This window comes from Labrus bergylta, chromosome 7, assembly GCF_963930695.1.
Source record: "Labrus bergylta chromosome 7, fLabBer1.1, whole genome shotgun sequence".
Lineage (NCBI taxonomy): Eukaryota > Metazoa > Chordata > Actinopteri > Labriformes > Labridae > Labrus > Labrus bergylta.
The window spans coordinates 26,223,490-26,248,614 of record NC_089201.1 but is presented as its reverse complement, the minus strand read 5'-3'; the positions used below and the strand labels follow the sequence as shown (position 1 = coordinate 26,248,614).

Below are 25,125 nucleotides of genomic sequence, written 5' to 3'. Positions count from 1 at the left end.
AAACAAGCCTTAGAAAATCTGCAAATGTCAAGAGTTCTTTACCACTGTCATTGTTATATCTGAAAACTGCACGTTAGCACAAGTACCATGTGGTTACAGAGGTTATAAAACATTCTGATCGTTTCTGTACGAGAGTGAATTAACTACTTTTTTAAATTTGATCTTCAAATGCAGAAAACAGCAATATTCAAACAACAAGAGAAGAGAAAGAAAAGTTTGAGTCTAGAAAGTTAAGAGCTTCCAGTAAAATAATGGTGGCAGCATTGCTTTACAGACATCAGTTTCTGCCAGATGAGAAGTTTCACCTCTTTGACATTCATCGTACTCAAAGGGTAGATCGTCACTGACTTTACTGATTCTTTGACTTACATCATTCTGCCAGCTAGTCATTAATATAACTTATCCAATTAAATACTTCAACAGTTAACATCAGTATCACGGCAAACATTTGTGCAAACAATCCTGGTTAGGAAAGGAAGCATTTTCAGGACACAAGGTGCTTCACAACAAAAAGAAAGGAAGCGAACATGAATTAACTATTAAATATGCGTAGCCTACCAAATAAAGAAGCATACAACCACAATGAGCATACAGCAACTGATCACAATTTCCCAGTAACACTTTAATGAAATAAATAGCCTATATACTAGGCTAACTTTGGTAACTTTGCCACAAGGTTCACTTTTCAGCGATTCAATTGAATGCCCAAAAACGATATGGCATTTAATTTATTAATTTATGGATTGTAACTTACCTATAAAATGACAAAGTTGGTATACTTATGAATATGCTCCTCCTTTTGAAGGAAATGTAAGAATGCTGCGGGGGTTTACAATTTTAGCATCCTCAGTTGTCAAACGTACTAGCATGCTAACTGCTGATGTTAGCAGAAATAACACCGCTAACAACCTTACAGAGATAGGCTACTGTGGCTTTGCAAAATTCTATTGTATCATTGTAGGCCTATTTTTCGTGCCTTATTGTTTGGAAGATAATATTAAAATTCTCATGTAGAGAAGCGGTTAATCATTTTAGCATCTAAGCATTGAAGTAGTTTGTTGTTATCTTGTGGAAATTAGCAAAAGCGAGAGCTGTAGGCCTATTCTGTTGTTTATTGTGCACTCTCAAATCTAAAAATCTTTAATAATTTGTCATTCAATGTCTTTTAATGTATGCCTGCTCATACAGAAGAACATGGTAAACAATTTTTGCGTTTCAGCATTTTCATGTTTAAAATGTTAGCTTGTGCGTGGTAACGTTAATCTCTAAACCGCTAAAGTAAATCTTAACAGAGCTGTAGTCTTCTTTGGTCCTGTTAAATTGTACACCCATATTTTTACAAGCAAGAAGACAAAGAGTAGCTTGTCAGAGTAAACAAAAGCATAAATCAAACCGTCAATCAAGCCGTCTTTCATATCCTCACACTGAAATCTCATAAGTTTCACAAAAACAGCAATCTGAGGATTTCTTAAAAATATTTGTCACTCAAGCATCTGTTATGTAAAATTAGATCTTGTTTTTTTATGGGAATGCATAGTAACCTACAGTAGCTGCTGACTGAGTTGGTGTATTGAAAGAGGAGAAGTTTGCTTACTGGGCAGCAGCCTGTTATGTGTGGGATGAATCGCATACTTCTGACTGAGTGTACAGTCTCGTGACTGAACTGCTTGAGAAAACACTGTGGGTTTCTGCTCAGTCCTCAAACTGCTGCTCCAGGTCACTGTGGTGGCCTGCAGCTGCTAATAATATAGAATGACTTGTTAAGATGAATTACATCTCCACGTGATGTCTTATGTTAGTCACACAATGGCACATGAGGGCTCCTTTTTTTCCAGAGCAATGTATCCCACATTCTTGTTTCCTGCATCTTCCATAACAAGTGCTGAATGGGACAGAGTGCATTGTCCTCTTTCTTGGATCCCCTTTTCTCAGAATGTCCTTTGAATTTGCATGAGGGACCTCCCTTTTGCTTTTCAAAGCAACAAAGAGCTCTATCAGGCGTTGCTTGGCAGGCCTCTCATCCTCTCGAACAGCTCCATGTTGTCAAATTCACTCAACTCTTTTGAAATTCAAACTCATACAGGAAATACACAAAAATTCTAAAATGCCTTTTATTTGCCTTTCAGATGCATCTGTCCCTTTCATCGCACAATTAGAGGCCCTATTGCAACACAGTAGTCCATGAATATTGATTTTTATGATAAGCAGTTGTCTCATTTTGACATGAAATTAAAAAATGGAGTGATTTATCCATGGCTAAACACATTATAAATTAAGATCCTTTCTGCACCTACTCATCAACAAGTTAAGCCATTCTACCTGACTGTATTTAAAGTGCTGTTGCTTGCTTTGATGCCTCTGCTGCAGTGTGTGGTAAGGCCAACCCCGCGCCCCCCAATAGCTAAGCCTTGTTCTCAGCCAGTGCCAGCCTCCAATATCTGAGCTCATCCCACCCGCTCTGCAGGATCTAGCGCAAGCCCTGCCATGCACTGCACTCGAGAGTGGGTGGCATCACATGGCCCTTCAGCCTGCCTTCTGGGGCCTGGCATGGAGGAAGAGGGACAGACAGACACACACTCACATACACACACACTCGGCCCTCTGTGTGATTAGGACCACTGTTGCTGCTGCTGACCACATCTCCCTCCCTTCGGTTTCAAAGGATTAATTCCACTGAGTCTTAAAGTCAGAGATGCCCACACACATCAGTGAAGTAGAGACCCTTTCCAGCCCACTAGGCCTCCCACGCTCTAGACTTTGAGTGTGTCTAAGGTTGGATTCACTCACATGCTCTACTCTACCTTCCCTCAGTAAATGCATTCAAAATCACTTGAGTTTATTCAGGGTTTGGAACTTCATCTGGAGACTTTATGTTCCGTAGCTGATAATCCAAAGAAAAAGAGGTGACTAAAAGAGATAAAACAGTCAAACTGAAAACACCTCCTCCGCCCCCACATCCTGTCTGCGGGGTGATACTAGCAGAGATAGTGCTCTCACAGCACACAGAACTGTCTGTATACTTTGCCACGCATCTGCAGCAATGAAACTTACTACAGAGGGAAAAATGTGTCATCTCGAGAAGGAACACGTGACTGAAAGACGTGCAGCCCAGAGAGAGTATGCGACTCACCCACACAACCAGCAAAACCTGAGATCTTGTAAAAGAGCGAGCTATGTGTGAATTAGCTCAGTTAGTGGTCTACAGAGGGACAAAAGTGAGACTCTACTGTTGCTAGACCAGAGGATTTTTATTTCTAGGTGCTATTTTTTCTGTGACAAATGCTCACTGTTCACATTCAAAGTGTAAAGACAAGAAAAAAAAAAAGATTAAAGCTAAATTTAAGCACGTCAAAGCTTACTATGGAGAATTCTCTTATGATGCACACAAAAACTAAAAAACAAGCTCTGGGAACACACCGGCTGTGATGGCACACCAAAATGTGTGACGGTGCCAGGGATGGCAGCTTGTCTGTGCAGCGCGGTGTTCTGGTATCTCCAACCTGCCTGGAGACAGGAGGTGTACAGATTGAGCAGGGAGAACACCAGGCTCATCATCAACTATTTTTTTTAATGCTTTCATTTCTCTCTTCCTTCCTGTTTCTCTCCACATCATGTACATTTGCTAAGCAGAAAGGACTCGCCTGTGATCTCTGTTGGCGTTGGTGAACACACTTAGCTTAAAATAAGCTTGCACAATGTTGGCACTGTTTTTTGCAGAGCAGAAACAGCTTCTTTTTTTTTTATAAGTCAAAAGTACTCTTTGCACAGGCGGGCAGCTGAAGTTCAGTGAATCATCCATTCTTCTGAAGTTGCATTTAGACAGGAAACTTCACACAAAACTTGTCATTTTATTTTGGCCTGAAATACAATCAGAAAGGAAGGAGTCCCAAGCATTTGGAGCCCCACCCATTGTTGATACCCCAGCAGTTACGGTAAATATTTGCATGGGTGAAGTGAGGGAACAAGGTGTACTTCCTCTTGCAAGAATTTTACTGAAAAACACTTTAGGCTTCTACGAAAAGGATGTGTAAATGAGAAATATCACTCCACCAGTTTCCCACGCACATATTTAGCCCATATCATTAAAAAATAACCAGATACAAACAGAGAACTTCCTGACATTAAAACAACACTTTGAATAAGGGAAACATATTCTTCCTTTTAAAATTGATGACTAGTTAACAAGTCATAAAACAAAAACTTCAGTTTAGTATGCTCAGTTGTGCAGCCTCCTTAGCTTCACTTGCTGGGAATTAGCTTGTTGTGACTATTAGCGTAACTTACTTTATCATGTCAGTTCAGTAAAATTAAAGTAGAGTTTAACACTATGGGGTTCAGTTGCTTGCAGCTAGTTAGATTAGAAGATTGATGGTTGAAAAATAACCTGAAGGAAAGTAGCCTTAAAGTTATTTTTAAGCTACCCATCCAGCCACTGGTAATAACTTAGCATAAAGACTGGAAAGGTTAGCAGCTAGCTGAGCGCTACCTAGACAGAACAAAATCCACCAACAAGCACCGCTAGTTCAATGATTAATATTTCAAATAGCATTCATTTAATTCCTAGAAGCTGCTTTAGTGATGACTTTCTTCATATACAATTAACCTTTGATTACGCCTTGTCTTAGCATCTTAAACGTTATTTGACAGCAAAGGAAATGAGCACATTGCAAGTTGTAGCTGCTTATTTTATGAATTTATTTCCAAATGTAAACTTCACTATTTCATGCATACAAGTTATGACAACATACATTATTCAACAATCTGTTATTTTTCATATTTGCATAGGACATAGTCACAATATATCGTCTAACATGTAAAAAATAATGCCATAAAAAGGTACAGCAGAGCGGCTAAGACCAGCACATTGAATGCATGTAGAGTCCGAGGAACTGTACAACTGTAATACTTGAATGTAGTGATTTTGGTTTGCTGAGGGAGAAAAGAAAATGACACCTGAAGGTTAGAGTGAGGTCATTGGATGTACTGGCCAGAGCTGAGTCAAGAGTTATTTACAGATTAGATTATATTGGTGCTGTGAGGGGGGGCAGCACCATGGAGTCACTACAACAGGCAACTGATGGTGATGGGCAGAGGAGAAACGCACAGAGGTATCAAGAGAGCAACATCACACTGAGGAGGTACATAGAGGACAAAACAGGTACAGGAAACCAAAACAAGAAGCTGGTGAGAGGCTCTCTGTCATCAAAGGGAGGTCATTCATTTAACCGAAACAAACAAATCCTTGAAGGGCAAAAAGAATCCAATGCCGGAGCAAGAAACCTTTTGTCATTGTGCATCGCTACAGTAAAGAGCAGCACAGTGACAGTTCAGTCGGTCAGTTAAGGGTACAGACAGATATAGTCTGCTATGCTGCTTATTTACTCAGTCTCTTATGTTTCTTGTCTTTTTTTACTCTTTAAGATACTCGTTTGCTCGTTTGATTAATGACGGTTTTGTTCATTCAAGTTATCTTATACAAAATAACAAAAGTCGCTTATTGAGATGTAGAAAAAGGTCCATTTCAAGCACAACATCCATCGATCAGCACTTACAGTGCGTAAAAATTTGAACCCCCCACTTGACCAAGTTCAAGATTTACTGCAACATTCATCTTTCCCTTCAAAGCCTTTGGTAACATCTTGTCACTGTGGAGCGTCGGATGAGCTGCGAAAAAACTCAAAGCTCCTTCTCAATCAACCTCTCCTATCATGGCTTCTTCTCGAACACTATACAAGCCTTCAAAAGCCGCAGGCCTTCAAAACATGCTCTGAATGCCCTTGACTTTTTAATTGTTTATATTATATGATTAAATATTGCATGTTTGTAAGTTGTTCATCTGAATTGGCTTAGCCTCCACAAAGAGCCTGAAAAGACAGGATAGATCAAACCTAGGAAATGTTGACAATGAGAAACGTACCTTGTGCACAACTCACACAACGTATAAAAAAAAAAAAATGCACAGTCAAGACAGACTTCTATTCATAACCTACAAAAATGCATCAGGTTGATGTAAGCAGCACAATTATAGCAAATTCAGTTTTCAATCCTTTGGAATGGTCGGGCTTTTTTTTTTTTTTTATCATTAAGATGTCAAAAAATACCTGTACTAAGCCATCATACATTACTTGAGTATTGTACAGCGAAAAGAAAGGAAGAAAAGAAATTAAATAACAAGAACCAAATGAAAACAGAACTACACAATCAAAAAGTTTACATAAAAGCAAAAGAGAAATATTACTGTACATTACATAAAAAAGTTGTCACACTTTATAAAACTGTACAAGTTGTTTAAATGTCTGATAGCAGGTGTTTTTTTAACCAAGTTTCCATTATAGTTTTGGCACATAGTTCCATCTGTCATGCTTGTACAATGAGATCAGTCATTGGATTTCAGTTGAGACGGTCGGATCAGTGATATATTCATGTTATTAATATGAACTTTTTTTTCTTTTTTTAAATAGGACTTCTGTTAGTTCTTTACACACTAGGCAACAATCAGTTCACTTAAAAGTATTTTTACAATTAGCAGAAAAAAGACAGTAACTGTTAGCATTTTGTACAAACCTTGCATTTCCATTTTGTCATTGTTTAAAGTCTTTTTTTCTCAAACAGATGTTGAAATCTGTCATCTCTCTGAGATCATGGTCATTAAATTGGATTTAAAAAATGCTGACGTGGAGTTTTGTAGTAATTTACAGCAGACATCGTTCCACACATAGAAAAGGTTTAAACTAAGACAACGTGTGTGGAGCTCAGTAAGGATGGTTTAAATATTCTTGTAACATAAAATAATACAAAATAGGGTTGTAATATTTCCTGGAAAGATTACTGTTTGAATTTACAAGGATGTGGAAGAGACCCTGACAACACGGGATGATTATATAAAATGTAGCCCAGTGTTTTTTTTTCTTTGTTTGTATTTTCTTTCTTTTTTTACAGAAAAAAAGTATTTCTTCAAGTAGGGACAAATAAAAACCACCAATTTGTGCTACTCATCAAGCAAACATAAGCTACATGATGGATGTTGTGAAAAGATATGAAGGTACAACAAAAGAAAAATATTTCCAGAGGTATGATTTTTGAAAAATTATACAAACATTTCATATTAGACAAAAAAAAAAAGCAACATTTAAAATCATGACTACATTGCTAATTCACAATGCTGTGGTCTCTATTTTTATGGAAAACTTTCAAAAGAATCTAAATAATAAAGAAAAACAAGTCAAACCATCTGAAAAAGTTGTACAAAGAGGTCAGAGGTTTTCTTTTTAATCTTATCATCTCTCTCCCCCCCCCCAAAACAATCCTTCCTCTTTCTGACTTGGAGAATGTTTTATTGTTTTTGGATAACAGGCTAACTGGAATAGCCTGCATCCTGACATCAACAGTTTTAAATGTTTCTGATTAAAGGGGTCAAGCCCATCAATGGGGCTTTTCTTTTTTTTTTTTTTTTAAATACGGCGCCTTTACACAGCCCAACAAGAACAGTCAACCATAATGCTGTGATAACTTCCAAAGAGTTCCTGAAATGACCTGAAGACAATGGAAAATCAATGAAAAAAAACCTTTCTCCATAAAGGCTCATAATCAATTGATAATAAAAGCAAGTACAGTAAAAATGGACATGTACAAAACTGTGTTCAATGGCCTTTTGTGTTGAATTCTTCAAGTAGATTTGGTACAGTGAGAGTAAAAGTTATGGGACACTCTGCCTGTGGAGTCCTTTATGTCACTGCTGCAGTCAGGGGATTGATATTTTGGCCTGCTGTTTACACACGGTCACAGTGTGTTTGTTTTCAGATGGTATAGGAGTTTCCATTCGCCTACTGTAATTGTACCGTCACTCACGGTTTAAGTGTTTAAAGAGGCTTTACACTGACAAAAGCTCCACACTGCCCAGTGCTTATAGCAGAAGACATTATAGACCAGAGCAAGACCCTTTCAGGGGAGGCGTTCCTGTGTTTCCAGTGTGGTGGGACACTGACCAGCAGTGAACACTAAGCACCCAGGAACACCATGGGGGCGGGGGGGGAGGGAAGAGGGGGCTGGCAGACATGTCTGTGCAGGAACTGCTGTTACATCAATGTCCACAAACTGTCCCGTATCTGCTTTGCGGATATTGACCCTGAGGTAAATGTGCAGATTATGGATTAAGAAGTTATTAATGAAACCCGCTTAATGAGCTTATAAGAAAGTTTCAAACATAGTCCAAAATTGACTGACAAAAAAAAAGTGATGGACAACACCACAAAGAGCTGCTCAACAACAATCTGAGGAAGTTTTTTTTTTTCATTCGAACACGGTAAATGTAAAAACCCTCTCACTGCTTCCTTCACTAAGCGCTGCAGATCGACGGCATTTAAAGTGTCATCCTGCAGCCTGGAAACTATTTGAACGTCTTGTGGTGCTTTGAGGAGACTACTGCATGGGATCTACATAAGGGATGTGTTCTTTTTGGAGGATGTTTGTGACAGAGCTGATTCTTCACAGCTTTCAAGAGAGATGGCCGCTGCGGAGAAGGAGGGACAAGGCCGGCCATTCATGACTTTACACCTGCCAGACCGTCTCAAACAGCCTCAACGCTTCCAAGGAGAAGTTGTTATCATGCATGTAGTGTGAAGCACGGGACTGCAGGGGCAAGAGTGGGTCGAGGTGGTTGGTATTATGAAGCTAGCATGATGACAACAGTTTGGAGGGGTCCATGAAGCTATTTCCGGCCATAGTGCTAAAGCATTCTGAGAAAAATGTACGTTTAAATGTAGGCATAACCCAGACCGGTTGGGGCTGCAGCAGTTTTGATAGCGGTGCCTGTTTGCATGAAAGGTTTACTGTGCCTTTTGCCTGACTTATTGAGGCATGTGTGACTAGAAAACACAAGTGAGCTTTCTCACGGGGACATCTGAGCTTCACAGGCAGGATGACATGAAGCTGGTGAGAACTGCACTTTGCTGATATGTTGGTTTTGGTTCACATGTTTTTACAACAGTTTAAAAAGCCCCCCTTGTTGCGAGAGAGAAGTTTGAAAGCAGCTGTTTGAAAGCATATCCATTTGATTTTGAAGCTACATTTTCCTTGGCATTGTGAAATGTGACTCTCAAGCAGCAGTCGAGACTGATTTTTCCCTGTGCTTAGGATGGAGTTGGGTAAATCCCACCCACACTGCTAGCCTTATCTAGGTAGTATTGTTGATTACACACTTGTTTTGTCCCTACAGGTAGGAGCAACCTGCTAATTACAGCCATTTTTCTGCTCACAGTTCACTTCTGTTGGAGCGAGAAAAAAGGAGGAGATGAGGGTGTCTGCGCCCGGGTGTCTCCTCCTCTGTGCTGCTTGGCTCGTGATAAACCTCTCCTCTTTTATCGGGACCTGCCCTCTCTTGCCTGTCTGTCACAGATAGACTCTTTGTTCGCACTGTTCTACAGCACAGCTCTGCCCAACATTCTGGCCTAAATTTGACCCCAAAGTTAGGCAACCTTATTCAATTTGGCTGGCTCTGAGCTCTGCTGATCTTTGACAGGACAGGTAGAACCTGTGGGGGGAGGGAGGACTCCCCCGAGAATGGCATGTTCGCACTCCTTTTGCAGACTGTGAATGGCTTCTTGTGGGATGCAGCTGTTTCCTCAAGGAAGACCACTAAAGACAGTAGGAAGGGAAGTCAGCCAGCTGTCTGGCTCTACCTGTGATACTGCCACCCACCAGCCTCAGGCCTCTGTAAAGGGCGGCTTATGAGACTGAATAGAAAGCTTTCATTCACATCTGTCTTTGGTACTTTTTCCTATGTGCTTCAGAGATGGATAAATGTTGTCTCAGCTACAGTCCCTTTGTGTATTTTGAGTGAAATACTGGTTGATGATTCAGTGCTTTTTCAAAAAAAAAAAAAAAAAGCATGAAAAGCTGCTTTGAAACTTAACTGTCTCTTTAAAGGGTCTAAAGATTCTTCTACTGAGTGTAATTTAAAAACTGTTATCCCAGTATAATCCCAATCCTCCCACAAAGTAGATTTGCACAGAATACACTGTGCACCACTGTTTAATGAAACACATATTTAACCCAGTGTTACTGCAACTCAACATTCAGGTTGCAGTGAGGAAACAGATGTATTTTGCCTACTAAAAGGTGCACGTTTTGGGGATCTGCTTCTTAAACAGCAATTATTTTACACATGAACCCAAACAACACAAAGTAGAACATAAAACATGCATTCTGGGTATGATTGACTGTATGGGCGACTTTCCTTAAACGTGAAAACCAACAAAAAAACAAAGAGTGCAAATTGTGTTGAGTGTAAGGCTGCTATATATGTACTTTATGTTTCTCTTCTCCGTGTTCATTCTTCTTCAAGCTAACAAGGCCATCCCTGAGAAGGGTGTAAAATTCAACCCCTGTTGAATTTCCAAGTAAAGTGATGAGTATATTGTGCAGTCAATGTGAGTACTGTTAAAGTACTGTGGTATTACAGAAATAGCAACTGTCTTCAATCCTGAGGTGTGTGTGTGTGTACCCCTTCTCCTCACCCGTTCAAACAAGAAGAAAAAAAAAAGAAAAGAAAAAAAGCCATTTTTAAAGACTTGTCAGGATGTCTGTTTTTTTTCTTCTAAACCTTGTTTAGCGGACTGCAAACATACATTGGACAACTAGCCATGATCAGAAGCTAAAAAAATACAGACATATGGTACAGAATGTAAATATTGCCATCTGGGAAAGGCATTACCTTCTTTTAGGATCGCACAAGTAATTGCACTACAATAAGCAGTTATGTACAGTATGGTACACCACAGCAAGCGCAGGCAGAGCAAAGGGAGGGGGGCTGCTGACAACTGTGCAACACAAGTGTTATGACAAAAACACAGGCCTCCCAGGTCAGAGGCAGAAAGTGCGACTGGGTTTCAGTTTAAGGCGAGTTGGCGGGGCTGAGGGTGGGGCTGGAGGCGTCCGAGCGGCTGTAGTCGCTGAGGGAGCTGGGACGTGTGATGCTGCCACCACTGCTGCCGTGGGGCCTCTTCAGCATGCCTGGCTGGAAATCTGAGTGGCGCCGAGCATGCTTCATCAGGTGGTCGCTCCGCATGAAGCGCTTGTCACAGAGCGGGCATCCAAACTTCTTCTCTCCCGTGTGGGTGCGGTAGTGGCGGGCCAGCTCGTCGGAGCGGGCAAACTTCTTACTGCAGTCGGGCCAGGTACATGGGAAAGGCCGTTCTCCTGTAACAACACAAAGGGATGGTGAGATGATAAATCACACATGTACAAACATTATCCCTTTATTTTAGACAACTTTTATAATTTTCTTACTGCAGGGCATGCAGTTTAAACACACTGCTGATTTGCATTAGGCTTTTTGGGGCTGCAATTCAGAAACAATGCAATATCCAAATCACATTCAAAAGTCAGAAACAAATACAGCAACAATAAATGCAACACATTTCACATGCTGCAAAATGAGGAAAGTAAGACACACAAATGCAACAGGAAAATGCTGCATATCTAGTCATAACAACAGAAGTGTGCTCCAGGCCTATGGGGAAGCATTAAGTGGGAATCGATTTTTTTTAATTATGTTTTATGGATAAAATCTTTTTTTTATGTAAATGTCGAGAAGAAGTAAAAGAGTAGTTGAGTCTTATTGCTCAGTAAAAGGAAGGATATTATAACAACCGGAGACATCTTTAAAATATTGCAAAATAAAATCGGAAAAAAAGGTAGACTTTGTGAGCCATGGGACTTATGGTAAATCATCTAAAAATGTGAGCTGAGCATGAGAAGCAGGCACAGCTTAATTATCTTTGCTCCAGATGCTAATCACACTCACAATGGTTACCCAGCCCATTTTCCAACATGCAACTATCTGTGACTCGGCACATGGGGAAATTACACCCTTCCCCCTTCCATCAGGCAATAAAAGTGGGCTTTGACACAAATCTACTCAAAGCCAGATGGTTCTATATATCTTGTGGTTTCCTTCTATTCTGATGTGGAAACAGTGTGCATGGAGCTTAAACGCTGCTTTCTGCATCCGCCGGCCACGATGTCTAACACTGTATTCAATTTTACTTCCATTTCAGTGAGTTTCTGCCTGACAATAGCCACATCCAGTGTCTAATTTTACCAGCGTTACATTGCAGTGCCATAGAGAAGGGCAGGATGGACTCTTTTAACGCTTTGAAAAAACAATCAACTTGAGTAATATGCAGCGGATTTGGGGGTATGAAAAGGAATAAATGATAAGATGCATGAGTGTTTATGTGTGGCATGACAAGTGAGAACATAAGACCAGGAAATGCTTTCTTTGTTCTGTGCCTTCCCTCAGGGCCACAATGGAAACAGTGGCATTCAGCATCAAACACTCACATGCTACCTGATGCCAGAGAGTCTCAAAAAACAAGAACCCAGTGCACTACTAGTCAGTAGTGCACTGACCCCCCCCCCCCCCCCCCCATATACTGAATGGTTACAAAACATGCAGACAGACAGAGCAAGTCTAGACAGCCCAGTCTGTGTTCCTGCCTCTGACGCCTCACCTCAGCCCCAGCCCTGCCCACAACAGTTCCTGCGGGCCCCTACAGGGCTCAGTGTAAGTAAACTCTGTAACTGACATGAAGACATTTGCATTCAAGCCTAGAGAACTTCTTTCCAAAAAAATAGCCACACTGTTCTTCTTACACACAGAAAACACTTCACTTGCTCTGTGTGGTGTTCAAGTCATGAAAATGAGCAGACTGGTGTTGTTTGACCCTGTTTACATCCTGAGTTACACCCAGGATAAAAGGGCACAGTTTAACTTTCATGGCACTACACCTACTGATTATTATTAAAGAGAGACCTGATAATCAAATGTCATATCATAGTAGCTAGTGAAGCAGCCTGCGCTGCATCCTGGCACCGAAAATGAGTTACTGGCTAAAAAGTAGAGCTTAGCTCTGCAGGCTGCTTAAGGCTCAATAACCAGTGTAACGGATCCAACTACATTAATATTTAACCAGACATCAGAGAGCCAGGCTGAGATATCCAGTCTTACTGCCCTGATACAGTAATACAGTCATAGTGGAAGCATCAGGTATCCAACAGCAACTCAACGAGACGCAGCAAATTATTTAGAGCTCTGCGACTTCTTAGAAATGCAAAATTAACAGATATGCTGCCTGTTTTCACCTCCTGCTAAACAGCTTTTGGTATTAAGGTTAACAATATGAATATGGGTTGAAATTGCTATAATGTCAGCTTTAAAAGACTCATAAAGAAAAGCACTGCTCTATTTATCATTTAGTTTTTTCCATAGTTGAAGTAAAAAAAGAGGTTTAGGGAATAAACGCTTTGATCAGGAATGGGAAGAAAGATAAGGGCTATCACCCTGCATGGTTGGACGATGTCACTCTGCGAGATATTTCAGGAGACTGCAGCTATTACTCAGCGTCACAGTGTATAAAGAGGGTTGCTTCAAGCTACTCCCTTTACCCTACTCTCATTCCCATCCAGCTCCAGTTCTGTCACAGCAGGGGGTCAGTGCCGCTGATGACGCCAGGCCTTGCCGATTGATTCTCCGGTCTCTGGCAGCGTCCACATCAAGGGTGTGGTTTTTCTTTCTCAGAATGTGTCAGTTGCAAAAGGGCCGGGGGTGTAATGAGGGAAGCTTTTCCCCAAACGAACACAGTGACCCAGTTACCCGTTAAGTGAGTTACATCATGCTCACAAACTGTACCTCTACTAAGCGCTAGTGTCCCCCCTCCAAGGAAATGTGATTATGTCACAGGTACTCCTGTTATATAACTGTTCTCTCCGAGGCCACTGGGTCAGTAAATAAACAGCTCATCTCTGCTCCTCTAACCCATCCTTCTCTCATTCATGCCAAAGAAGTTTGGTTCCTCACTTTCTGCAGGAATGGTTCAGATAAATGGAGTCTGAGGCACTCTCGCGGGTGTAAGAGATGCTGTCGACGAAGGCAGATCAAATCTCCTTTTTTTGACGTGAGCAGCAGCACAGGAACTTGGCTTGGTCACCTGCTCCAGCTAGTAGATAAAATTCCTCGTGTGTCCTCAGGCAAGGGCCAAATTCACACAGTGTAACGTTGAAGTCTGCATGTGAGCGTGCCCTGAGACAGCTAGAGTAAATAGCTCGTCAGGGTGAGGAGGGGAGAAAAAGTCAAGTTCTTGTGCTTGCGCAGTGAGAACCAGAACAGGAAACATCTTTTACAGAGCTCAGAACAAAAACAAAATGCATTCTAAACATGCATGGAAATTTACAAGCACATGGACCGAGAATGAAAGTTAAACCTGAGGTCACACAGGAGATCACAGCTCATTAAAGTTGGAGCTTTACTTCACTTCAGCAAGCTAAGAAGCACAGTCATCTTGGCAACATGAAATGAGCGTATCACCACTCGCTCAAGTGGTAGAGCTCAGCACTATCCTGTAATTTAGTTTCATGTTTACAACAGACTATGACCTGTAACCAACCAGGAGCCGGCAGACAACCATTCATTGGATTTGAGATAATACTAAAATGACAGCAGAGTAAACTCAACCATACCCTCCCTCTCTGTCTACACGCAATCTCACATCATTCCAAGATGACGCAAATACATGTGAGTTAAATACACTGAATATACACTGAGGCTACTGCTGCTCCACTTTCCATTGTTCTCAGAGCAGTATATGGAGGCTTCGCTTGTGCAAAGATAAGAACAAAGGCTTACAAAGGTCTGCGGTTTGAAAAAAGGAAAACAAGGCGCGGCTTTATTGGAAACACATCTGGAATCATAGCAACAGTTTACGCAGTCATTTGTCTCCAGAAAAATTAACCAAGTGTGAGAGGAGACTAATTAAGAGAAGCCATTCTCTGCGCAGCTCTGTTCAGCATATTCTGAATGGCAGCCATTTTCCTCTGATGTCACATTAAAAGTGGGAAGATCAATTGCTGTTAAGATGTTGTACTGATGTGTTTCAGGATGTCCATCAAATTTAGGCCATCACGCAATCACAATAATTTCACTGTAAATTCCAATTAAAAGAGCATATTGAGTATGATACCCTGCTTGCTACCTTACGACAACTAATAATGTTAGCATACAACCATTTAGCGAGCGTTACAAAAGTGAGGAACTAACACCTTTCATGTTGTATTGTGGAACACTACCAAAGCAATATATATGCTGAAATCAGCAAATTCATGTATAAACGGGATATTTTAGCAAGCAAGTGGCTGAATGCTTATGTTAGCTGTTGTAGCTACGGCATTGTCAAACATGAACCAGATTTCCCTACAGATTAGGTTTCACTGACTTTTTTGTGGCTTACATTATTCAGCTGTCGTTAATTATGATACTTAAGATTGGGAACCCAGCAGTATGGCACATTTGAGCAAAAAAAAGGTTTGCCATATGATCAATTCAGTGTTAGAATAAGTCGCTCCTGCCTGAGCAATGAACGACACTTGGGTGGGTCAGGTGCTCAAGAGGAGGACTAGCCTCAGCTTGTCACAAGAAATATCTGAAAACAAGACACATTTGAGGTATAATCATCTTTTGTCTTTATTGAGAAGGGCCTCGGTTGTTGTTGAATGGCCTACCTCCCCTTGTTGGCTTATAGCTGTACAGTTTTGAACAATAGCAGCAGCCTAGCTCCCAACAGGAGATGCACTCCTGTAATGCATTTCAATCTGACAGGCTGTGTGTACTAACCGTAACTCACTCCCCTCTGTCTGAACTGCAATATTGACATTCAACCAGGGATGTGCAGAGGGGTCTAGTGTGACCGTCTAATTCCTGCACACACCATACATTACTCAATTCCCTTAACTCTTTAAGGGCAATGCAGGCATAGCTTGCCTGCATTGACCAGCTCATCAAATTTTGCTCAATTAGCGAGAGTGGGCACTCTGTTTTAGCCTTGAGTGCATGCGAAAACAACCTGCAGCCTTGATGTGTTGCAGGCAGTCTCCTTATCTTTAAGATGTCTGGTTACCTAAAGACGTGCAAACAGCTGCAGCCGTTAATGGCTGTTTACAGTTGGTCTGCAAAAAGCAGGTGGGAGCAGGGATGCCTCTTCATCCACGACTCTCACTTGCAGGACAATGCCAGCTCATTTAACTGATGGAGTCTGACACTACAGCTCATATGAGACAGACCTGCTTACAAACTAGTGCCAAAAAAAGACCTAGCCCTGCTAGAGCCCCTTTCCCCCAAAGACCACACAAAATAGTCCTCATCTCGTTTCTGAGAGCCACACCCCAGTGTGTCATGGTTGGCCACAGTCTGATTTATCATGCAGGGAGAGGGGACACACCTTGCATACTGTAGGGAACATAAACAGCCAAGCTGGAGACAAAACACTCCCTCTGACATTAGCTCCACAGTCATTTTCAGCCATTTCTCTTTTAGTCAAGCTAGCCCGGAGTCTACTTCTCAGTTGGGACCCGTTAAGTGCCGGGTGACAGGGGTGTTGTTCTCTGCTACAGAGGTCACAGCCCTTCAAACGTTAATCAGATTAGCTGCAGATGTAGCTGAATAAATGACCTACATCAATGGAGGGCATTGACAGTGAATATCCTGGTAACTAACCCCACCCCCATCCTGCTGCACTGTATTCTCTCTGGCTTTGTGCTGCAGATCCCTTACTTGCATGCAATATGTGGCTGGTGGTTTTTGAACAGTGGAGGTGAAAATATGCAGTGTTCCACAGGTCTGTATCCCTCTCTTCCTGACACCGGTAATCAATACCACGCCTCAAGCCGTGGCTTTGCCTTGCAACACAACACGCTTGAGCACCTATTTTGCTTTGCAAGCTGGAGCAGGGTGGGAGGGGTAGGTGGGGAATAGACAGAGCAGCTTTGATAGAACTACTCTAGAGCTAACTAAAGAATACATGAGCCTTTTGGGCCATTGAAAGACACAGAGAACTACCTGACAGGGGCCTTTCAGTATCCAACAAACATCCTTGGCTGCTTAATCACAGCAAAATCTTGTTTATATTTCAACATTAGGTAGGACCCATCCTACTGTCATATTTACATTTCCACATGTAGCATATGCACAGCATGTGTACCAGCACATGCTTTGGAGATGTCTACAGTAACGCTGCATCAGAGGATTAGAAAAGACAAGATGGTGGCTCCACTTTGGTTTTACATACATCCTGCAGATCGAGAAGACTTATTCAATACCTTGTTGTCTTTTAAATGGCTCTTACAGCAGAAAAAATGTCTATTAAGAAATTAATAAAAAATATCAAATCTACAGCTATGCAAGCAGTTCTGCCCAGCCATGCTTGGTCATACTTTAGCTTGCAAATTTAGCATGCTATCTTGTTCGCAATGACAACTTAAAATGCTAATATTGAACGTGTAGCCATCTCAGTCTAGAGTGTTATTAACTGTTCTAATTAGAACGGTTAGAGTGGTTTCAACAAGGTTATGCATTTCCAATATATCACGTAACACTACTGAACGGTACTGTAATGTTAGTTTTCAATACCTCATAGCTAACCATAATATTAGCTTGTAAGTGGCTGCATGATAACAATATCTGTTGTCTGGTTGTAGCTTTATGCATTATAAAATATGTTTTTTGAAACATGATGGATGACTAGAGTTCTTTCGGGATTGTCGCTGCTTTGTTGCCGAAGAGAATAAGTGCTGCAGACATTTCACTCAAAACCACAATTGTTAACCACATAGTGACACAATATTGCAAGGGAGAAGGATCATCACTATCACAAGTCATTAGGCTTGACCCCTGAGAACCATGCAACTACCAGATGTTGACTTATTTTAGAATATAAGACAACACTGAATTTATGTTCGGCTAGAAGAGAGGTCAGTCAAACATCCTGTGTGGACTTTTCATACATTTTTATGGCAATCCATCCACTAATTGTTGAGATATTTCAGTCCAGACGAAAGTATTGGAACATTTCAACAGACAAAACAAAACATTACATTTGCAATGCCACCAGAATTTGGTCAAAATGGAAATTGTCATTGTTATTGCTATAAAACATCAGGAGAAATTGTTTAACTGGGTGGGATGGTGGAAATTCTGCCACGTGGCAGGAGTGACCTTTTGTGCCCAATTAGAACTTTATCCTTTGCTGTGCCAAGGTCAGGCTCAAGCGGGTGCAGGGAAACCCCATCTCCACCCAGCTACCTCATCACTGCCACCAGCCACACAGGAACACTGGGCACTCTGTGCAGCAGGGCTGCCAAATATAAAACCGCTGGCAAAGAAGCAGTATATAATAGGTGACTACTGCTAGTTTTTCCATGTGGAATTTGGGATAATTTTACGTTTAAAAAAAAAAAGTTTCATTAACCACAGTTATTTGGCTGAAAATAGAAAGCTTGCATGAATAACTGGGTCTCTATGGTGGATGAACTGTGCTGCCAGGTGGTGCCGGTTATTTTTTAGGACGTGGATTTGCAACCATCTCCCAGTATTAGAGGTACCCCCAGCAGAACACAAAAGAGGTCTGAACAAAACCTCAAACCAACTGTAAAATATGTTGTTAGGCTCTTTGTCTTTGAGAAACATTGACCCTGTTCCTCCCTGTGATTCTAAATGGTTTTCAAATAGGTCTCACACACTGACAAGATGGCCTTTTGTGAGGCCCAGCTGCGGGGGGCACAGAAGGCCCATGCTGTTCTTTCTGAAGAAGACATGACTTATAATGAGCTTGTCGGGGGCCATCTCTGCTTTGGATATGGCAGTGTGCATGACATGACCAGAGCAGAGTAATGAGGCTTCCCAGAGAACACCATGTACTCTACGTACTCTGGAAACCTCTCAGAAAAGTGGTCTTCATTGTTCAAGTCTGCTGTGCTTCTTAGAACTAAGAGTTGAAGAGGAATTAACGAAAAATAAAAAAGAATACTGAGTAAAACTCATAAAGTTTAATTTACCTTCCCTTCACCTTTTTTTTATGTAGAACTGTGTTTATCTTCACATCTGTGTTACATGACTGCATTTTCCACACAACAGGATAGGTATATGTATCTGATTAAAGCCCCACCGTCCACACAAGGAGATCAGGCATAAGTTGTGTGGCAACCTTAAACACCTTAACCATAGCAGAGTCCTCAACATCCAACTCAATGCAGTATAAGTCATTTCAATTTAGCATGTATTCCATGTCTGCAACTCCCTGGTGTCCTTGTTACACACCATGTTTGAGAAAACAACTGAGTCAAAAAGACATCTAAAATACTTTAAATATAGATTCAGTACCTAACCTGTACCGCATGCACCTTTTTTAGAGTTTCCATCACATTTAGTGTCTACTCTAAGATAAAGATGAAGTTAAGGAGGTTGTGTCTACTGCATAAGTAGCTTTACATCATATATACTACAGCAATGTAAACAAAGTATCGTCTGCATATTGATGAATGTTCAGGTATTTAAGTTGTTGGCCTACATTTCAGAGTTGAATTAAAATGATATCTGGAGAATTAAGAGACTTTTCCCCAACTGACAGAATGTTTAAAGATGATTGGTTGTGTGCTTAATCCATTGTGGCCCAAGAAGGGATGATTCTGCGATATTTCTAGCTCCAATATTGAGTCCAGGGTAGGTATTCTGGCCACCACAACTTTAGCAAGACATGAAAATACAGTTTTACATTTTTAACAAACTTATCTTTACTCATCTGTTTTGTAAAATTTAGCTTTTGCCTTCACTCAAGAGACCAATAGCCAGGAGCATCTTTACATCAATATAGTTACCAGTTTCTTAGTTCTTAACTTCAACATCCGCCATGGTCTGATAAACAGCCAACTTTTCAGGACAACCAATGTAGCCTGCATTTAGCAATTGCGCGCTTCAATCTAAGACTTCCTTTTCTGTGCATTGATCGTTGAGATTATTTGTAGGGATTAAAATAGCTGAATTGTTGTCGGATGACAGCCAATGGGTTTTGGAGTTCCATTGCGGTAGATGCCCTTCAATCAATTACTCTGACTACAAGCATTACTCTGAATACTGCAGTCAATTCATGTCAGTTCATGTCAGTTGCCAAAACATTCTGCAGAAGAATGCAGACATCTGTTCATAGAAATTATGTTGTTCCTAATTAAAACTAGCACTACAAATTAGCTTGTATCCACCTCCATTATCAGGCAGCAGCAGCAAAAGTCTTGTAAAAGAGGTTCTTTAAACAAATGAAACCAAACAATCCTTATGGCAAAGGTTAATTAGAAACTCATTGGTATTAACCTGCGCAATGTAATCCAAGTTTGCAAAAGACAGTAAACATTACACTCATTCTGATTCTGAAATCAACAAAACATCACCCATTTTCCAAAAGATAATGGTTAATATACAATTAAACTACCCACAATTGACTTCTTGCATGGCACAAAATAAAAAATGTTGATGCCTCTCATAGGAAAACAATCACTGGTTGAAGATTATTTCAAACTATTAAAGGGTTTGATTTTTCTATATTGCATACATGGCATGAAAAATACAACGTAATTTTAGCTCCTCTACTCTGCAGGATCCCACACACAAGGATTGCAAAAGCTGGGATGATGACGCATGGGCGTTACAGAAGTCAAGTGAGGACACTGTGTCCCTGGCTCTTTGTTTGGTGTCTATAACAGTGTTTCCCCCTTCAATTAGATAGCGGTGTTTGGCTGGGACTGACTGGGCTGGAATCCATTCTCTCCTGACTCTGCTAGTAGGGGCTGAAGGGAAACACACAGCAAGAGTCTGGCTCTATGAAAGCACTGCAAGGTTGGCTGAGGCAGCCGGGTTGAACTCAGATGACCCACATTCTGGGACTATCCAATCAAAAAAGCAGAAGGAGCCATTATTATCTGAATTTATGGGACACAAACCAATCATGGAGCCAGACACCAAAGCATATCCAAATAGAAAGGCAGGCGAGAGGAAATGCTTAATAGGCAAAGAGACTAAGGCAGGGCTAATACGGAGCAATAATAGTGCACACTAAAAACACATGGTCAGGGCTGAGGGAAGCACACAGTGTGCTCTCTGAGGGCTGTGCTGAAAGTTTGGTTAAGGCAAGACAGCTGAACTGAGATGACTCACATTCCATGACTAACCAATCAAATAAGCAGAGACTGTCCTTATTATCAGAAATTATAGGACACAGACCAATCACAAAGTCAGACAACAGAGTGTATATCCCCCCCCAAAAAAGGCTTAACAGACAAAGAGAAAAAGGTACGGCAGATAGACAAAATTAATTCTGCACAAAACAAACAGTGCATTTTTTTATTTATTTTTTACCTTGAGGAGATTATTTGATTGATGATACAGGAGTATAAAGGACATCAATTTTGAGTCATATCAGGCTATATCTCTCAGACTGTTTATGACAAACCCTGCAGTAAGCACAAAGCTGTGGCAGAAAGGCAGTGCAAACTTAATTCTAGACTGAAGACTAAAAATAAGAAAACCAATACAGACATTTTCCTATTTCTACAAGGACAATGTAATTATAAAAGGCCATCTGTGTCTTACAATGTGTTCATACATTTGTAGAGTTGTGCTTTCATTTTTAATCACATAAGGCATACATATGAAATTCCTATAGGATAATAAATCTAGTATGTCAAAGACAGACAGAGCGTATAGGCATATGCAGAGCACGCCTTAGGTAAAGCCTTATGAGAATGTACTCATGTATGAAGGTGTCTCAGATTGAAGTAAAGACAAAAAAGGGGATTTTTGGAGCAATAAATGTGCGTCCCATGGAATCACATGTTCTGTTTTCTGCGATACATTTATGAATAATTGCATTTTCTATATTTCTGTATGTGCTGGTGAAGGTATCACAAGACGTTTCTCGAGTGATCCAGATAGGTATGTGTTTTTGTTGCTGTTATGTGTGTGAAGAATGGAAGGTAAGAGGTGGGAGGGGTGCTGTGAGCTGCAGTCTACAGAGCAGAGAGGAAGGAGAGGCTCCTCAGTCGAGGCTCAGCTAGCTGAGTCTGTTGCTGGCCAGATCAGCTGGCAGTCCGTCTGGCGGGGGTGTGGCACATCACAACAAAGGGCTTTGGGCAGACAGGGGACTGCACAGCTCTTATCAACCACCCAATTTGAGTCGATCTACATCTTTCCCCCCCCCCCCCCCCCCCCCCCCCCCCTCTTTTTTGTAGCCTATCTTGAGGAATGCAAAGAGCAAACATGGAGGTATGGCGTGAGAGACAATCGAAACGCACCGCGGATCTGGAGCGCGTTTGAGAGCTCTTCGCTCCGCAGTGTGACGGTACACGGAGCTTCTACCCAAACTTTTTGCATGTCGATGTTAGTGCATACTTTGACCAGTATGCGATGCTTACTTAAGACGTTTTTGGACGATTCAAAAAAATAATAATTGTGTCACCTTTAAAAACACACTAAAAACTAAATTTTATTTTACGCGTGAATATAAATCTCTGTTATTCACAATTGTGGTAATTTGCTCTACACTTGCACTGCAGTGTCGATCTTTAGGCCCACACACAGTTCAATGCAGGCGAAGGGGGGGTGCAAGAGGAAAGCAGCGACAAAGCTCGCGGACTTGAGTGGGAGTGGCACTATTTTCGACTCCCTCCCTCCCTCCCTCCACCGAAATTAAAAGGACATCTCTCAAAGTTCACAGAACTTAGAGGATCATTCAGATAAACAAACTATGCGCCAAATATGACCTTAACTGCACCGTATGCGCCAAATACTCCCTTTTAGAGTGGATCCGTGCATACTTATACACATGACTCGATGAAACACAGGAGTCACCCCCCCCTCCTCTGTACAGATCTTTATTTCAGTGTATGCGTGAAAGAAACCTCACTTCTTCGCGATGTTCTCCGTTTTCAAATCTAACCCCTTCCTACAAAGGCAACATAAGTCATGTTTAAAAAAAAATAAACATTTGCATCCAATGAAACTGACCTGTATGTGTCCTTAGGTGGGCTTTGAGGTGGGATGATTTTCCATAAACTTTTTCACAACCTGAATAGTGGCATTTGTGCTTTTTCTGAGGTGATTCCTGCTCAGTTCGACCTCGCGTTCTTTTGCCTCTTTGTTTGAGCGAAGGATCGGAGATTGTGGTAGGTGTGGCGGAGTTTCCATCATCTATGAGGTCCGGCATGCTCTCATCCTTTATTTTTGCCTGCTCGGCAACATTGTTGGGAGTCTGTTGGTTAAAATCCGCCAGAATCCGCGCCACCACGAAAAGAGACGAGTTATCTTTCACCAAAGGCTCTTTGATTTCCTCTCCGTTCTTGGAGGAGGACGGGGTTTCTGGTTTAATCTCCCTATTCCCTTTAGGCGCGTGGACAATTGCACGACTGGACATTGAAACAAGGCACTCTGCTGCAAAGTGATCCATTTTGTCTTTGAAACAGCCCCCTCTGCTCCTTAATGACATTCAAAAAAATCAAAATCAAAATCAAATGATGGCGTGTGAGGAAAAAGTAGTTGTTCCGTGTTTCCCTTTGTGTGCGAGGAGAGGAGGAGGTGGTTCTCATCAGAGAGAACTGACTTTATGATCTTACCCGGCTTCCCAATATCATCAACATCCTGTGAGAGAAACGCCTCGGATAAAAACGCAGACAAGCCCCCTCAGACACACAGAAAGAGGCTATTGAAAAAAAAGAAACCTAATGTCTTTGATTAGTGCAACAACGCTGGTAACAGGACCTCTACAAACTTGGATGTGCTAACTCCCATCTCGGCTCCAAACACTCTCCAGCATAGTGAGTGTGTCTCCTGAGCGCCTGTTCCTGCTGGTTGTATCCATGCTGGGGGCGTGTCGACCGGCAGCGCTCGGCAGCATCGTCAGAGCAGCCGCTCATTCATTGGGTGCTGCGTGTCCTCTAATGCACCCAGCAAGCCGAGTTACTTGGAAGTTTCACCACAGGTTGCCTCCATGCATTCAGATGATGTATCTCACATGCGACACATTGTGTACAGCGGAGACCTTTAGGAGTAGACTACATGCGATTTTCTACAAATTGCCTTTATAAGCCGCTGGATGGGGTTGTGGGGGAGGGAGGGTGGGACATTGTGTTCTGCAGCATTCTGCTCTGCTGCATGAGCAAAAATATAGGCTAGTACATTTTGTAAAAGAAACAAAAAGTATGCTTGAAAATAAATCACAAAACAAGCTTGTTTATTCTATAATGATAGAAAACATTGCAGAAGAGGAACAATGCACATTTAAGCATTAATAACAAATTGATCATCAAAATAGTTGCAGAAAAAGCTTCTGATATCTAACAATTTCACCAACTGATTAATCAACTAATAATTCCAGATCTCTGTATGAAAGAAGATAGTCCTATGTAATGGAAAATGCATGTCATCGTACAACCCCTACACTCAATGTGCATGTTTTTTTTTTATCATAAAGATGCCCACTTCCCCAGTTACCACTTATACCATAGTCCAATTACTAATGGGGAAATGATAAACCACACGTGTCACAAAAATATCTCAGTTTTCAGGCAAGTGGGTTGTCTTTTCTCCAATGTAGGCTTCACTTCATCATCAGTAACATGTCCCTGATACTTTGAACATTATTGTGTCACCTTCTTTGAGCGATCAGCACATTCGGGAGCTTCTGGCCAAAAAAAACAAAAAAAACGTGGGCAAGTAGACAGAGAGCTCAAACGCTTCAAACTGCCAAATTATTGGCTTAGCCTGCTGAGATTCCACACAGGCACAGTCCTTCTTCTCCATCACAGCCTCTCAAAGGCATTTAATTACATAGTTAAAGAGAGATAGTAGTGTAAACAGGACAGGTTATAAATGATAACACTTGGTAAAATTCCTGTGTAAGTTAAATGTTCAACACTTTGTTGCAGTCTTACCACAGTGAACAGTTTTGTTTTGTAATGCCCCATTATTCCCAAAGTACAAATGAGTGTATGAAGACCAAAATGGTGTGTCATACTTCCATTGTGTTATCGACAGCTAAGTAAAACATACAATAAAAACATATATTAAGTTTGTACATCCTCAGCTGGTACTTCTTTTTTTTTTAACAAGATGGCAGCTTTCTTTATGACTCTAAACATAACTCAAACCTTCTCTGAGCAACCCTCGGCCAATTGAAACCCAGCCCAATGTCTTCTTCAATTTAGGTGACACCATTGCAAAAAAAAAAAGGAAAATAGTTGACAGTGCTAGTTTAA

At 41.2% G+C, this 25,125-nt stretch overlaps 1 protein-coding gene across 1 annotated transcript; it reads right to left on the bottom strand.

Annotated features, from left to right (window-relative positions):
* Positions 1-4,678: 4,678 nt before the first annotated feature.
* Positions 4,679-23,720, bottom strand: klf13 (Kruppel like factor 13). Its single transcript, XM_020631295.3, has 2 exons — positions 22,880-23,720; positions 4,679-11,196 (listed from the first exon to the last, which is right to left on the bottom strand). Exons 1-2 carry the CDS (start codon positions 23,355-23,357, stop codon positions 10,892-10,894), a joined length of 783 nt encoding a protein of 260 aa, XP_020486951.1. The 5' UTR covers positions 23,358-23,720; the 3' UTR covers positions 4,679-10,891.
* Between the last annotated feature and the right edge of the window lie 1,405 nt (positions 23,721-25,125).